Source organism: Alexandromys fortis, unplaced genomic scaffold (assembly GCF_014885135.2).
Source record: "Alexandromys fortis isolate MF-2015 unplaced genomic scaffold, M_Fortis_MF-2015_v1.1 scaffold_155, whole genome shotgun sequence".
NCBI classification, from domain to species: Eukaryota; Metazoa; Chordata; class Mammalia; order Rodentia; family Cricetidae; genus Alexandromys; species Alexandromys fortis.
The window spans coordinates 3,050,876-3,066,627 of NW_026068052.1; the positions used below are offsets into that span (position 1 = coordinate 3,050,876).

Consider the following 15,752-nt stretch of genomic DNA (forward strand, 5'->3'; position numbering starts at 1 on the left):
GTTCCTTTATTGTATAAGATTGTTTTAACTATCCTGGGTTTTTTGTTTTTCCATATAAAGTTGATTATTGTCCTCTCAAGATCTGTGAAGAATTTTGATGGGACCTTGGTGGGGATTGCATTGAATCTATAAATTGCCTTTGGTAGAATTGCCATTTTTACTATGTTGATTTTCCCAATCTAAGAGCAAGGGAGATCTTTCCATTTTCTGGTATCCTCTTCAATTTCTTTCTTCAATGCATTAAAGTTCTTGTCAAATAGATCTTTCACTTCCTTGGTTAGAGTTACCCCAAGATATTTTATGCTATTTGTGGCTATCGTGAAAGGTGATGCTTCTCTGATTTCCCTCTCTGCTCCCATATCCTTTGTGTATAATATGGCGACTGATTTTTTGGAGTTGATCTTGTATCCTGCCACATTACTAAAGGTGTTTATCAGCTGTAGGAGTTCTTTTGTGGAGAAAGGTGTGTGCTCCTAGATATGGCTAGGGTTTTTAGAGTCTTTCTCCCAATTTAGGGTTGGTCAGCTTGAACAAGGACAGGGTGACTGATTGGCCCACAGCTGTGGCATCTGGTTTGCCTTGAATTCATCAGTCTGTCCATCAGCAGGGGGCCATACTTAGAGGAGAAAATCCTAGCAAGCCTTTGTTTTAAGGCATTAGGTTTTTGTCTCAGCCTGCTGTCTTAGAAGTTAACCATTTTTATTACCTAACTGGGGCTTTTTTTTCCCTATCTCTCTGCCTATCATGGAATCTGTCCAACTTCTAGTCTCCCAATCCCTTCTCTCAGAGGTCACTCTGTTATTAGGGATTTTGGGGTGCAGCCACTCTGACTGATTTCCAGCTGTCAAAAGGGGTGATGTAGAAGGGGCAGAAGTTTGAGTGCCTCAGAGGAGAGTTGATCTAATAGGCCATGATTAAACCTAATAGATGGCAAAGACCCAGACATAAGACAGTCACGTGATGACAGTGCACATCCTTGGAGTGTGCTCTGTGAGAGAGTGAGCATCTGTATCGTACAAGAGTGAAACTGTTAGGATTACTATAATTTTTCTTTAATTTTTTTAGATGTTAAAATAGTTGGGGAAGCATATGGTAGGAAGAGGACAGACAAGAAAACCATATAAAAACCCTTGACGGTCTTTATCACAGTTATTAGCAAGACTGATTTTTTTGTCACTATTGTCCATTACAAGATGGCTCAAGAGCTTGAGGCATCTTTTATTGGCAAGCATAAGTTAAGAGGTCCAGCCATTTGATCTCCTTTATTATAACCTTGTGGGGAACATTAAGAAATAAAGTTAATGAAGATTTCTCAACCTCTCGATTAGAATACTTTTGTAGCCCTGTAGAAGAATATGTGACTTTATAAACAGCTTTTGTTCCATCAGACTCCCATGTAGGGAACAAACACCTGGAAGCTTTGGAAGTAAGTATTGATGAAAATTTCCTAACTTCCTCGAATACAAGTTGCTGCTTGCCGGAGGTCCCTCTGTATTTCCCATGTGCTGTACCCGTGAGTAGGACAGCAGCGCTGACCGTCTCCCCTGCCCTCTTCCTTTGCAGATTACTCTTCTGCGGTCCAGAAGTTTTCCCAGACGCTGCAGTCGTTTCAGTTTGATTTCATCGGGGACACTCTGACCGATGATGAGATCAATATTGGTAAGTCTTCAGCAGCGTGTGGCCATGCAACTCAGGAAGCCACCCAGACCCCACGTAATTCCCTTCTCTTCTGGATACGGAGCAGCATGGGGGTGCCCCTCATCCCTTTTGGTCTAGTTCAAGGCCCTAGGAGGCTGCTTAAGAATGCTAAGAAAACATCCTTTTTACTAACATTTCCCCCTCATGTAGAAGCAGTGAAGGGGTCTCCTGAACCTCCACTGAGGCCACTGGCTAGCCTGAAGGGAGACTTTTCTTTAAACCATCTACTAAGTTGACTGTGAGATGTTGGACAAGCTGTTTCCCTTTGAGCCACACTCCTGTCTTCTGAAATTACAGTTAGTATCTCTCTGAAAGCAATTACAGAGGACATTGAACAGGAGGTAAAAGGACCTTTGTGTTTATTTTTATTCTCATGAATTAAAGCAAGGACCTGAGCAAACTAAGGCTCTTGTGCCAAATGCCCCTCCCTACCTCTTTTTGCATGTAAATTTTATTGGGACCTAGCACAGGGATTTCTTTGTGTTCAATGCAAGCTTAGTCTATATGGTGAGCTTCGGGCCAGCCAAAGATGCAACAGTGAGGCCTAGTGCGACCCTGTATCAAAAAAAAGAATATTTTCCAGATGAGAGCGATGAACACACAGCTGTTATGAGGGATAATACTGTTACTAAAAAGAAGTGATGTTTGCAGTTACATTTATAGTCCCAAGGATTAAAATACAAAACATTATGATAAAATCTCATTGTAGCTAATTTGAATGATTTGTAAATGTATAAAGGATGCAATTACCTGTGCTATTCATCCATAGTAGCATATTAGGCATACTGGTATATCAACTTCTGAATATTTTCTCGTATACTTACTATCTTCTTTAAACGATTTTTCTTTTTTTTTTTTCTTGAGACAAGGTTGCTGTGTGTCCCAGGCTGGCACTGAACTTAAAAGAGTTATTTTGTTTTTAATTGCGTATTTCCACATGTATCTGTCTGTAGATATGGACAGATGAGTGTAGTGCTGGAAGAGGCCAGAGAGCCAGATCCCCTGCAGCTGGAGGTGGTTGGGAGGCATCGGTCATGGGTCCTGGGAACCGCAGTTAGGTCCTCCGCAAGAACAGTACCTGGTTTTAACTGCTGAACCATCCCTCTGGTCCCTGGCTTTGAACCCTTGATTGTCCAGTCTCAGCCTCTCAAGTGCTGGGATTGGAGGCATAGATCGCTCATATATCCATGTTCTTCGCATGGAAACTACTTCTTAATGAATATAAAATTTAGACTGGGGATATAGCTCAGTTGGTAGAGTACTTTTCAGCTCTGCAAGAAGCTCCAGATTTGATTCCCAGCACTGCATAAATTGTAAGGGGTTGCACACACCTATCTATAATCTCAGCTCTTGGAAGGCAGAAGCAGAGCATCAGAAGTTCAAATTTATCCTTGGCTGCATAGTCTAGCCTGGGCTATATAGATCCTGTCTCAAGTGTGTGTGTGTACATATTTTTTTAGTAGGCTCAAATGGTGACATTTTATAATTTGTACTTAACATTTTATACAGAAAATTTAATTTTCCATTTAAATTTAAATTTCTTCCTAAGTTTCATGAGAAAGCAAGGACATTGTTTCATCCACTGCTCTTTTGCCAACACCTAAGAGAATGCTAGGTATACATTAGCTGCTGAATGCATGTTTACCAAATGAGAATAATAGATATATCAGCATTAGTATATTTTATTTATATATTTGATATAATTACAGCTTATTTTCTACTTAGCTACTTTTGGGGTTCATCTTATTTATAGTTTTCACTATTTTAGATGGTATCATGATAAATACCTTTGTATTAATAACATTGATGAGTATTTTAATTAAATGTGGTTGTGAACCTAGTGAGGTTGGTACTTGTATTTGAGTTATTACAATCTGATTGGATTTCTTTCTACTTATGCAGGTAGGACCTGGTCCAAGAGCCTGACTTACTAAGATTATCAATGGCTCTGGAGGCCGACAGCCTAAGTTTGACTTGCAGATCTACAACTTATTTAGTGTGTTACTTGGGCAAGCAGTTTCACCTTTTTGAATGTTAATTTTTTTAAATCTAGAAGATGAGTATATAAGTACTTTTTTATTGCTGTGACCAAATTAAGGAAAGCCAGATTTATTTTGGCTCTGTTATTGACTAGCAACTATATGCCAGATACCAAGCTAAATAATTTCCATACATTCTAATCCACATGGGTTATTCTATTTATTCCACATAGACTTATGAGGTAAATTATATTCCATAGTTCACAGAAGAGAACAATGGAGGCTCAATAGGTTCAAGTAACATTGCTAACATCCCACACCTAATACACAAACCTGGAACCTGAAACAGACATGAAACCCCAAAAACTTCTAATTCTGTGATGGTTAATATGTTCAGTTTGACAGGATTATAAAAATACAGAAGAGAAGCTTCAGGACATACTTGGAAAGAGTTATCTAGATTATGTTAGCCTTTCAGAATAACTGTAAGGAAGCCAGACTTGTGGCACAACCCTTTATTCCCAGCACTTCAGAGGCAGAGGCAGACAGATCTCTGAGTTCGAGGTCAACCTGATCTACAAAGGGAGTTCCAGGGCAGCTAGGGCAACACAGAGAAACCCTGTGTCAAGAAAAAGAGAGATAGAGTATCTGTGAGGGGTTATCTAGATTAGAAGAACTGAGTTAGAAGACCCACTGTAAACATGAGCAACACCATTCCATGGGCTTGGGTCCTAGACTTACTAAAAAGGAGAAACTGGACTCTGTACGCATGTTCATTTCTCTCTGCTTCCTGTGGATGCCGTGTGACAAGCTACCTCAAGCATTGCTCAGTCTGTCCCCACCATGGTGAACTGCACAGATAGAGAATAAACTTTCTTTCTCTAGCTAGCTTTTTATCCGATATTTTGTCACAGGACTGAGAAAAGTAGCATCCATCTTAGAAGCCATGCGAGCTGCGGAAAAGGCCAACGCAAACTGAAGGCACAAATGTTGTAGGCTAGAGAGGAAACAAATGCCCTTATTTGGCCTTGAGCTTTCCCCATTGAACACAGACTGTTCAGGGGAAGACCTGGAGCTGAACGTCAAGCAAAGCTTCAGGGAAGTTGGGATTTCTCCATGAGCTGTAGAATCATTTTTATTTCTCCTCGTGTCTTACTTACTTTTCTATTACTGTGATAAGACAGCATGATCAAGGCAACTTACAGAAGAAATAGTCTATTTGGAAATTACAGTTTCAAAGGGCGAGTCCATAACCATCATGGCAGGGAGCATGGCAGTGGACAAGCAGGCATGGTACTGAAGCAGTAGCTGGTTCACAAGTATATGTATGGCAGGCAGGCAGGCAGGCAGGGAGGGAGGAATGGAGAGTGTGTTGGGATGGTGGGTTAAGGAAATGATTGTGGGAGAAAAAGAAAACTATAATTGGCAAAGGCAATGATGTGGACTTTTGAACCCTCAAATCCCGCCCCCCAGTGGCACACCTCCAACAAGGCCACACCTCCTACTCCTTCCCATCAGCTGAGAACCAAGCACTCAAATACATGAGCCTACGGGACCATTTTCAGTCAAACCACAGCACCTAGATATCTGCCATCTACTATGAGCAAATGTACCAAGTTGCCCTTCAAATCTATCATTAAAAGTCCATTATGGAACTCTGGGTCCTCTGCATATTCAATGTAAAATCTAACAGTCTAACTATTTCATCCTAACTAGACTTGTACAAATTCTTGCAGTAAAGCAGAGAGTGTACAACTCAAGGCCAGTAGGACATGGCAAACACTGCTACATCAGCTTCTGGAACAACTGTTTCTTCCCAACGACAGACTTCCATTAAGTCCCCAAGATTTTTGTCTCAAGGACTCCAAACAGCATCAACCTCAGCTGCTGAAGCATTGCCACTTCCTTACACACTACCACAAATCCCAGCTTAGAAAATGACAAACACAAAAGTGTAGTGGACACAGCAAGCCCATGAATTCTCCAAGTCACTCTCCTGTCTCCCTTAACCAAAGTTAGTTTACGGAGTCATAATCTCTGCAGGTATACCCAACTTAGTCCAGAGGCTCATAAGTACCCCTGAACAGCTATGAATGAAGCCCAATACAATGTTTTGAACTTGCATAATTTTTCTAAATTCGATATCGCATCTCTCAGGCGGGAATTTCGTAGATGGCAAGGTTTATAGTGTAAAACAGTTGGACATATCTGCTGCAGCAATAGTCAGGTGGTAGCTGGGAGCTGATAAAGTTGCCAAGTGAGAGGTAGCGAATGGTAGCTGAGTTAAAGGGCTATCATAAACCACATGTTAAGAAACAAAGGTGTCACAGGCAAAAGCGATCAGGGAGACCACAGAAACCTACAGGAATCTAGCAGTGCCAGGAAGTCATTTTTATTGTTGCTTGTCACTATGCTAAGTTCATATACTCTTCTTATTACACAGCACGAGTTAATGTTTATGGTGACATTCAGTGACAGTGTATAATTCTCTCCTTTGTTCATTGTTCTCGAGGAAAATGGGCACAGTGTTAGATCATACTAACAGAAAAAAAGAGGCACTCATGGAATCGGATATGTCATATACATGCAAGTCTTCAATAAATAACAGAAAAAAATAAATGAGATTTAATATTGACAAGGATTTTTACATTGCTAACATTTATTTAGACACTCTACACACCTGTCTTTGATTATCTCGTCCCCATTGTCTTGGTTAATCTGAGAATCTAAAATGGCTGAAATACACTTAAGGGAATGCTCAAAGTCTTTAGCCATCAGAGAAATGCAAATCAAAACAACTCTGAGATTCCATCTTACACCTGTAAGAACGGCCAATTAAAAAAAAAACACTGATGACAACTGATGTTGGAGAGGATGTGGGGTAAAGGGAACACTCCTGCATTGCTAATGGGAGTGCATGCTGGTACAGCCAAGCTGCTTCAGATATCAGTATGGTGATTTCTCAGAAAATTAGGAAACAACCTTCCTCAAGACCAAGGAATACCCCTTTTGGGTATATATCCAAAGGATGCTCAATCATACCACAAAGACATGTGCACAACGATGTTCATAGCAGCATTGTTTGTCATAGCCAGAACCTGGATATAACCTAAATGCCCCTTGAATGAAGAATAGATAAGGAAAATGTGGTACATTTACACAATGGAATACTATACAGCATTAAAAAATAAATCTTTAAATTTGTGGGCAAATGGATGGATCTAGAAACATCATTTGAGTGAGGTAACCCAGACCCAAAAAGACAAATATAATGTGTACTCACTCATAAGTGTCTTTCACTTTGAAAAGTGACTGAGGAGGTTAGCCACAGTTCCTCTTCCTTTTCTTTTTCCTCTTTCCTTCTGCCTTTTTGAAAAGTTGTCATTATACATTCAAGATTGGCCTCAATCTGACAGTCCCCAGATTTTAGCTTTCTAAATGCTGGGATTACAGACATGCTTCACTGTGACTGGCTTGTTGCTGTTACTGTTTCTATTGTTGTTGTTAATGTTTTGAGACAGGGTCTCATTAAAAAGCCTTGTCTGTCCAAGAATTCATGATGTGGAGTAGGCTGGCCTAGAACTCATAGAGAACCACCTTCCTCTGCCTTCCCGGTGCTGGGATTATTGTGTGTCTAGCTTCTTTTCTTTTCAAGGCTTGATTAAGTGGGATTTTAAATCAGTTAATCTTGATTCAGAAATTTATACATATTTCCTTTTCATAGAGAACCACCATTGAGTTCTCCCTTCCTTTCTTATCTCAGTTTAATTTTCTGTACTTGTTTACAATCATATTATACATATAATTTATTTTATTTCATATACACACAAAAATTATTTTTGAAAATTTCATACAATATATTTGATATTTTTTACCTTCTCCAGCACCTCCCAGATTCCCCCCACATCTTTACCCACCCAACTTCACATTTCTCTCTTTCTTTGAAAACCCCAGGCATAGCGGACAGTGAGGACTGTTGAGAAGTCAAGAACAATGGCACTGGGTTTTCATCCTACAGCATATACTGGCTTTGTGGGAGCCTAGGCTGTTTGGATGCTCACCTTACTAGACCAGGATGGAGGGGGGAGGACCTTGGACCTTCCCACAGGGCAGGGAACCCGGTAGGCTCTTTGGGCTGATGAGGGAGGGGGAGTTGGCTGGGGGAGGGGGAGGGATATGGGAGGCGGTGGCGGGGAAGAGACAGAAATCTTTAATAAATAATAAATAAATAAATAAAAAGAAAACCCCAGGGAAAAGTTTTTTAGTCAGTCTGTCTTACTTAAAATTTTTTACATTCTGCTTGTTTCACACAATATGACACCATAGACATTTTACTATATTCATAAAGTTTTGTGTAATGTTCTCTTTAAGAAGCAAGGAAAATGGTTCTTTAAGTAGATACACTTAATCATTTCGTAGCCATGTTTACATTTTAATGATTTTTAATTTTTCACCGTCATTAATAATGATGAGTGCTTACCTTGGCTCTAAAAGCTTTTCCCCTTGGGGTCAGAGTTATTTTTAGGCTTCCTTTCCCAATGAAGTTTGTAGGTAAAAGAGTATAAGCAGTTGTAAATCACTTGATCAATGTTGTCAACATTATTGAAAATTTATGGTGCTTTTGGAAGGCAGTGTTGATTTCAACCTAGACATTTTTCTTCGTTTTACTGAACTTCTATTTTCTCATTGTTAAGGTGGTAAAAATTAATATTAGATCTGAAACACATACAGTATGGTATCTTCCCTACCTTTATATTTTTCTTCCTTGACATTTTCCAGAGATAGTTAATTCTTGCCAGAGTCTCATTTTATTTATTTTAATTATTTATTTATTATGTATACAATATTCTGCCTACACATTTGCCTGCAGGCCAGAAGAGGGCACCAGACCTTATTACAGATGGTTGTGAGCCACCATATGGTTGCTGGGAATTGAACTTAGGACCTTTGGAAGAACAGACAGTGCTCTTAACAGCTGAGCCATCTCTCCAGCCTCCAGAGTCTCATTTTAATATTTTGGTGCAGCTTGAAATTATTGAAGAATGTGACAATTTCCCTAGCCATGTTTATGGTGGTTGTTGATGATCGCGCTGGGATTGGCTCCACGGGACATTTTCCTTCCCTTGTGTAGCCAATTTTCCTAGTCATCATTTCTTTTATCTGCAGACGGGGCAGGAAGTTCTCTTTAGTGACTCTTCTAATAGCACACTAGAGGATGGTCTGGTCTCCTTACTTGTGGTGAGATTTTGTTTGTGACCTAATAAAGAAAGCTTGACTGAAGATCAGAGTGCAGAGCTAAGCCACTAGTTAACCCTAGAGGCCAGGCAGTGGTGGCACACACCTTTAATCCCAGCACCAGGAGGACAGAGGCAGAGGGATCTCTGTGAGTTCAAGACCACCCTGGGCTACACAAGATTAATCCAGTCTCAAAGAGAAACAGAGTCAGGCAGTGGTGGCTCACACCTTTAATCCCAGTATTTGGGAGTTACATGCCTTCAATCCCAGCACTAGGGAGGTGAAGACAGGAGTGATATGACTGGGCAGAGAGAGGAAGATAAGGTGGAAGGAGACAGGGCAGTTTGGAGATGTAGCCTGAGGATTTGTAGACAGGATCGCCCCTTCAGTCGGAGGATTCGGTAGAGGTAAAAGGTCTCCCGAGTAGCTGGCTGCACTGCTTCACTAACCTCTCAGCTTTTAGTCCCTTATATCTGACTCTAGGTTTTTATTATTAAGAACAATTAAATTTGAGCTACACTTACAAAAGCTCTTCTTTTTCTTCCTTTAACTCCAGTGAAGCATTTGCCTGGCTACTTCTCATCAGGTGCTGCAGTTATTCATGCTGTTCCACTAAAAGTGTATCAGTAAGACATGCCTATTTAGTTAGAAATAAACACTGCTTTTGTACTTGAAGCGTTTTCAACGTTAGCGAAAAGGACAGATGTAAGACATAAAAGGCGAACATGAGAATGTGCAAAGAGAAGAAAACACCATTTGGAGACCAAATGAATAGCCAGAGGCGTGGGAGTTTTGTCTGTTTCTACTGATACCTTGTTTTCTTAAAACTGTCCAATAAGCATTGAGATGCAACCCCTTTCTGACAATGTCATCAGCTTTGTGTCCTTGGCCATTCAAGTTCTAATTTCTTCAGGACTAAAAACCACAGCCTGCTGGTGGCCGCCTATGAGCCCAGTATTGAGAATGCTAAGGCAGGATTTTTCTTGTAGGTCTACAAGTCTGGATTATATAGTGAGTTCAAGGCTAGTCTGAGATACATAGTGAGACCTTGTCATCCAAAATAAAAAGAATGAAACGGGTTAGTTGGAGTAATAGAGATGATTAATAGAACTATGAGACTTTTGGATAATAAATATCTGGAATGCAGATGCTGTCTTCACTTTGCTGGTATTTCTTGCCTCGTGCCATATGTCTCAGTAAGATTCTGGAATCTACTTTTAACAAATAAATTTATAGAAAATTTTATAGGTCAGATAAAGAACAATGAACTTCTTTTATAAATATTTATTCATTTGAGACAGCACCTCATTATTTAGAAAGAAAGGAAGTGAAAAAGAAAGGATGGAAGGAAGGAAGAAATAGATGACTAATAAACACAACTCATAACTTTTACCTCAAGGTGGCTAAGAAATAGTTTATTCTGGATCCAGATAGGAGTGACCACAGCCTGGGAATACAGAATTAGGTTACTCCAATTTCTGTGTCCCAGTATGGAAGCAGTTTCAGAAAGGTTTTATAGTAGTAGCACATAAAGTTATAAATCAAGGTATCTTCATTGGTGGGAGTACTACGTAGGTGGGCTAAATGATGGGACGTCTCTTCTAGGCCTGAGTGTCTCTGGCTCTGTGGATGGTTACAAAATGAGTGCTCTGTTTTTACCAATTGATTTACCCAATGCTCACAAAGCTTTTAGGTCAGATAGAGAGGACTACAATAAATGACCAGGACGAGGGCTAATACTAGTCCAAGATAATTTGGTTCTGAACTTGCCACTGTTCTAAACTTTGCACTGTCAACTGAAGGTTCAGTTGAAGGGGCTATTTGTTTCTGGGAGCTTTTGCTCACATAGCTAACACTGACCTCAAAGTCGCAATCCTATCTCCCCAGTAATAATAGCCTGTGTCACCATTCCCAGATGGGGTCTTCTTGACTCAGCAACTTAACTTTGAATTAATTCAGAAATTATTGAATACCTTATTAATTGAAAGTAAGGTTCAAGAGCCTCGTGTGATAAATGCATGCCTATAATACTGAACTTGGGATATGGAGGCAGAAGATCAAGAGTTGAAGCCTATCCTTGTCTATATAGTGAGTTCAAGGCCTGCATAGGATACAGGAGAGCTCTCCTCTTCAAGAGAAAAGAGGGATCAAGCTGGATATGGTAATACATGCTTATAATCCAAGTACTTGGCAGATTGTGACAGAATTACATCAAATTTTAGGACACCCTGGGCTTCAGAGTGAGATTTTTTTTTCAAAAGCACAAAACCAAACAAATCATAAAAGGGAAGTAGGACTTGGGCAGAGGATGTAGCTCACTTGGGGTAGAGTGCTTGCGTAGAATGTATAAAACCTAGGTTCAGAGTGATCTTTTAAAACTCTGATCGCATGGCCTCAGTAGCACCTGATGGAGATGTCACCCTCAAAATACGATCTTCTCTAAAACCATTTGCATCATCAACTTTTTATTCACACAGAATTTTATCCAAATGAATACTGCAACAAATAGAGCATGGCTACTTTTAAAAATGGGTTAATATTTGAAACAGCAATGAACTTTGTGGCATTTTATCTTGGTGTGTGTTCCTACTGATTTAAAAAAACGATCTTCGGTAACTTTGTAAACTAATTGCATAATCCTAGAACATGTGAAAACCACTATTTTTTGAAGCCATTTAATTTTTCAATTTCCCCAGTTCTGGGAATTATGACTTCTACAGCTTGTCTTATTTGAAATGACTCAGAGCTTGATTGTTTCAAAGTTTTTTTTTCCAGAGTATTTTAAAAATAAAATTGGGTGGATAGGGAGGTTGGGAGGGTCAGTGAAGAATTGGGGGAGGGAAGAAACATGGTCAAAATATATTTTACCAATTTTTAATGCACATAAAAAGAAAATACTCAATGGTAGTTGTTTAGAACTCCAGTTACTGCAGGCAGTAGAAAGACTAAAACAGCAAGCAAATTGCGGGACAGTACTCATAAAAGGTAAAAGAAGAATAAGCACCTTTGAGAGCTCTGAAAATCTCTGGGCCATGCACATATATAGAGCTTTGGACATGCTCACTGTTTGTATTTATCTAAAAGAGAACTGAGAAAGCCCTGTTCCCCAACTTTTAGATGACTTGAGTCTTTGGGCAAGCAGCAAGTGGAGGCTGGAATAGAATTGTAAATTGCCTAGCTAAGTATTGAAGGCACACCCTCAAATACATACATAACAGTTCAACAAAGACTATCTTAGTTAGATTTCTGTTGCTGTGAAGAGACACCACAACCATGGCAACTCTTAACAAGGAATGCATTTAATTGGGTCCAACAGAGGTTTAGTCCATTATTGTCATGACAGGAAGCATGGCAGTGTGTAGGCAGACATTGTGCTGGAAAAGGAGTCCAGAGTTCTACATCTGTCTGGATTGGCAGGCAGCAGGAAGAGAGAGTAAGCCACTGTCCCTGGCTTGAGATTCTGAAACCTTAAAGCCCACCCTCAGTTGACACTTCCTCCAAGGCCACACTTTCTAATAATGCTGCTCCCTTTAGGGGGGTTATTTTCATTCAGATCCACCATATTCCACTCCCTGGCCCCCAAAGACTTGAGCCCATAGCATAATACAAAATGGATTAAATCCAACTTCAAAGATCTCCATAGTCTATAACAGTATTAGCACTATTTAAGATTCCAAAGTTCAAAGTCTCTTGTGAGACTCTTGCAATCTCCTAAATGTAATCCCCTGTAAAATCAAAATGGCTGAAAGACACTTAAGAAAATGTTCAACATCCTTAGTCATCAGAGAAATGCAAATCAAAACAACTTTGAGATTCCATGTTAGACCTATAAGAATGGCCAACATCAAAAACATTGATGCCAACTTATACTGGAGAGGTTGTGGGGAAAAGGGAACACTTCTGTATTGCTGGTGGGAATGCAAGCTAGTACAGCCCCTTTGGATGCCAGTGTGGCTATTTCTCAGAAATTTAGGAAACAACCTTCCTCAAGACCCAGCAATACCACTTTTGGGTATATATCCAAAGGATGCTCAATCATGCCACAATGACATGTGCTCAACTATGTTCATAGCAGAATTGTTTGTCATAGCCAGAACTTGGAAACAACATAAATGTCTCTCAAGTGAAGAATGGATAAGGAAAATGTGGTACATTTACACAATGGAGTACTACACAGCAGAAAAAATGACATCTTGAATTTTGCAGGAAAATGGATGGAGCTAGAAAACATTATTTTGAGTGAAGTAACCCAGACACAGAAAGACAATTATCACATGTACTCAATCATAGGTGGTTTTTAAACATAAAACAAAGGAAACCAGCCTACAAACAACAATCCCAGAGAACTTAGATAATAATGAGGACACTAAGAGAGACATACATGGATCTAATCTACATGGGAAGTAGAAAAAGACAAGATCTCCTGAGTAATTTGGGAGCATGGTGACCTTGGGTGAGGGTTGAAGGGGGAAGGGGAGAGGCATGGATGGGAGCAGAGAAAAATGTAGAGCTCAATAAAAATCAATAAAAAACACAAAAAATAGAAATCAAAAAGCGAATCTCATACTTCTAACATATAATGGCACAAGACATACATTACCATTCCAAAACTTAGGAAAGAGAGCATGGTGAGGAAATACTGGACCAAAGAAAGACTGAAAACCAGCTGGTTAAGCACCAAACTCTTTATGTTCATGTGTGACAATAAGTGCTCTTCAAATTTCCAACTCCTTTCACCTTTGTTAACACAGCAATACACTTTCTCTTGGGCTGATCACATTCTCTATTGGCAGCTCTTTTCAGCAGGTATCCCAAGGCTCTGGCTTCTTCAACATCTTGAGATCTCCAAGGCAATACAGGCTTCGCCTTTATACCTTCATGAAATGACTTCTCTAGTCTTCATGCAGGGATGCCCCTGACACATGCCTGATTTCAACAATTTTTTTTAGCCATGGAGGAAGATTCCATGGTTCCTTTGTATTCTTGACTCTAAAACTAGAACCACTTGGCCAAAGCTGCCAAGTTGTGCTGCATTCTAGGGCTAGAACATGGGCCCCTCATTCAAATACATTTCCATCAGCTTTATGTTGTCAGTGTGTCATTCATTGCCTAATCTTGGCTGTCATGGAACTTGCTCTGTAGACCTAGGCTGGCCTTGAACTCAGAGACCTGTCAGATTCCATCTTCCAAGTGCTGGGACTACTACCACACCGGGCCCTAAGATTTTCTTAAATTCCCTTCCACAAGTTGGAAGCTTAACTGGGTGGGGTCTTCCTCTGAGGTCACCACTGCCTTTATTCCATTTAGCATTAGGTTTTGATTTAATTTGTTTATAATTCCTGGTGCCCCATTTTTTCTCAAACTGTACATCTTGTATTTTTCAGTGTTTAGCTTCCTCCTTTTCATTACAGATTTTCATAAGCATGGCCGTTAGTAACCAATCAACACAGTTAAAACTAGGCTATCTGAAAATTCTCTCTGTCAAAGCTCTTAATCCATAACTCTTCAATTTATCCTCAGGCAATTTTTCTGCACAAGGGAAGACAGCAGCTACATTTTTTTTTTTTTTTGCCAAACTGTCACAAGAATGATGTCTAGGTCACATGCTAATATTCTTCTCCTCTGGAAGCTCTTCTGGATCCCCACTCTTTAATCACCCCCACTGTCTTCTATGCTCCTATTAGCATGGCCATTAATCCTTGCTTAGTATCCCAAATTATTTCATATTCCTCCAAGCAAAAATATGGTCAGGTGAATCACAAGCAATACTCAAGTCCCTGATACCAACTTTTCTTAGGGTTTCTATTGCTGCTTTGAAACACCATGACCAAAAAGCAAGAAGAGGAGGAAAGGGTTTATTTGGCTTATACTTTTATATTGCTGTTCATCATTGAAGGAAATTAGGATGAGAATCCCAACAGGGCAGCTACCTGGAGGGAGGAGCTAATATAGAAGCCATAGAGGAGTGCTGTTTACTGGCTTGCTCCTCATGGCTTTCTCAGCCTGCTTTCGTATAGAACCCAGGACTACCAGCCCAGGAGTGGAACCACCCATGGTGATCTGGGCCCTCCCACATCAGTCACCTATAAAGAAAATGCCTTAAAGTAGGATCTTATGGGAGCATTTTCCCAGTTGATGGCTAGGTTCCATAACGAGTGTCCATATGGGGGGTTACAACTGTTTCTAAGTCCAGTTCCAGGAGACCTGGTGTTCTCTTTTGTCCTCCACCCCAGAAGTGCCGAGGATATTCTTTTCAAGCATATATGGTATATTCTTCAAGTGACTGTATAATAAATCAGAAAATAGGCTTCAATAAATGTGATCACAGTAGATTAGCTACCAATAACAGCAAGTTTTGAAATCTACAACTTTGTGAAAATTAAATAATGCATTCTGAAATAGTCAATATATTTTGGAAGGAATCTTTTTTGCTTAAAAAGCACTAATTTAGGGACTGGATATGGTAGAAATCCTGTCTATCACTCAAGAGCTTTAGTCAGGCCAGTCCCAGCTATATAGTGAGAAACTGACTAGCTAACTAACTAACCAAATAAATAAATAAATAAATAAATATCTGGACACATTTGTTTGCCCAGGCTTCCATATGTTCTGAGAATGTACTGAATGCCTGTAGTGGGGAGTTGGGGAATTTGAAGACACAAGGAAGATTTATTTCTCTTGTGTGTATGGAGAAATTGAAATCCAGGACAGAGAATTGAATGGCTAGCACACTGCCAGTAAGTGGGAGAGTTGACTGCAGAAGGGGAGAGATGTTAGTGTTATCTACTTTGTATGCATACTCCACATTCACAGCATAATTTCTTTCCTATGAAGAATGAA

At 39.9% G+C, this 15,752-nt stretch overlaps 1 protein-coding gene across 3 annotated transcripts in view; it reads left to right on the forward strand.

Annotated features, from left to right (window-relative positions):
* The window catches only part of Ophn1 (oligophrenin 1), a 326,280-nt gene that overhangs the window by 97,620 nt on the left and 212,908 nt on the right, over nt 1-15,752 (forward strand). For all 3 annotated transcript variants that reach the window (XM_050119716.1, XM_050119714.1, XM_050119715.1), the window contains one exon: nt 1,564-1,659. In XM_050119716.1, the coding sequence (XP_049975673.1) occupies nt 1,564-1,659 (96 nt within the window). The remainder of the gene's footprint in view (nt 1-1,563; nt 1,660-15,752) is intronic.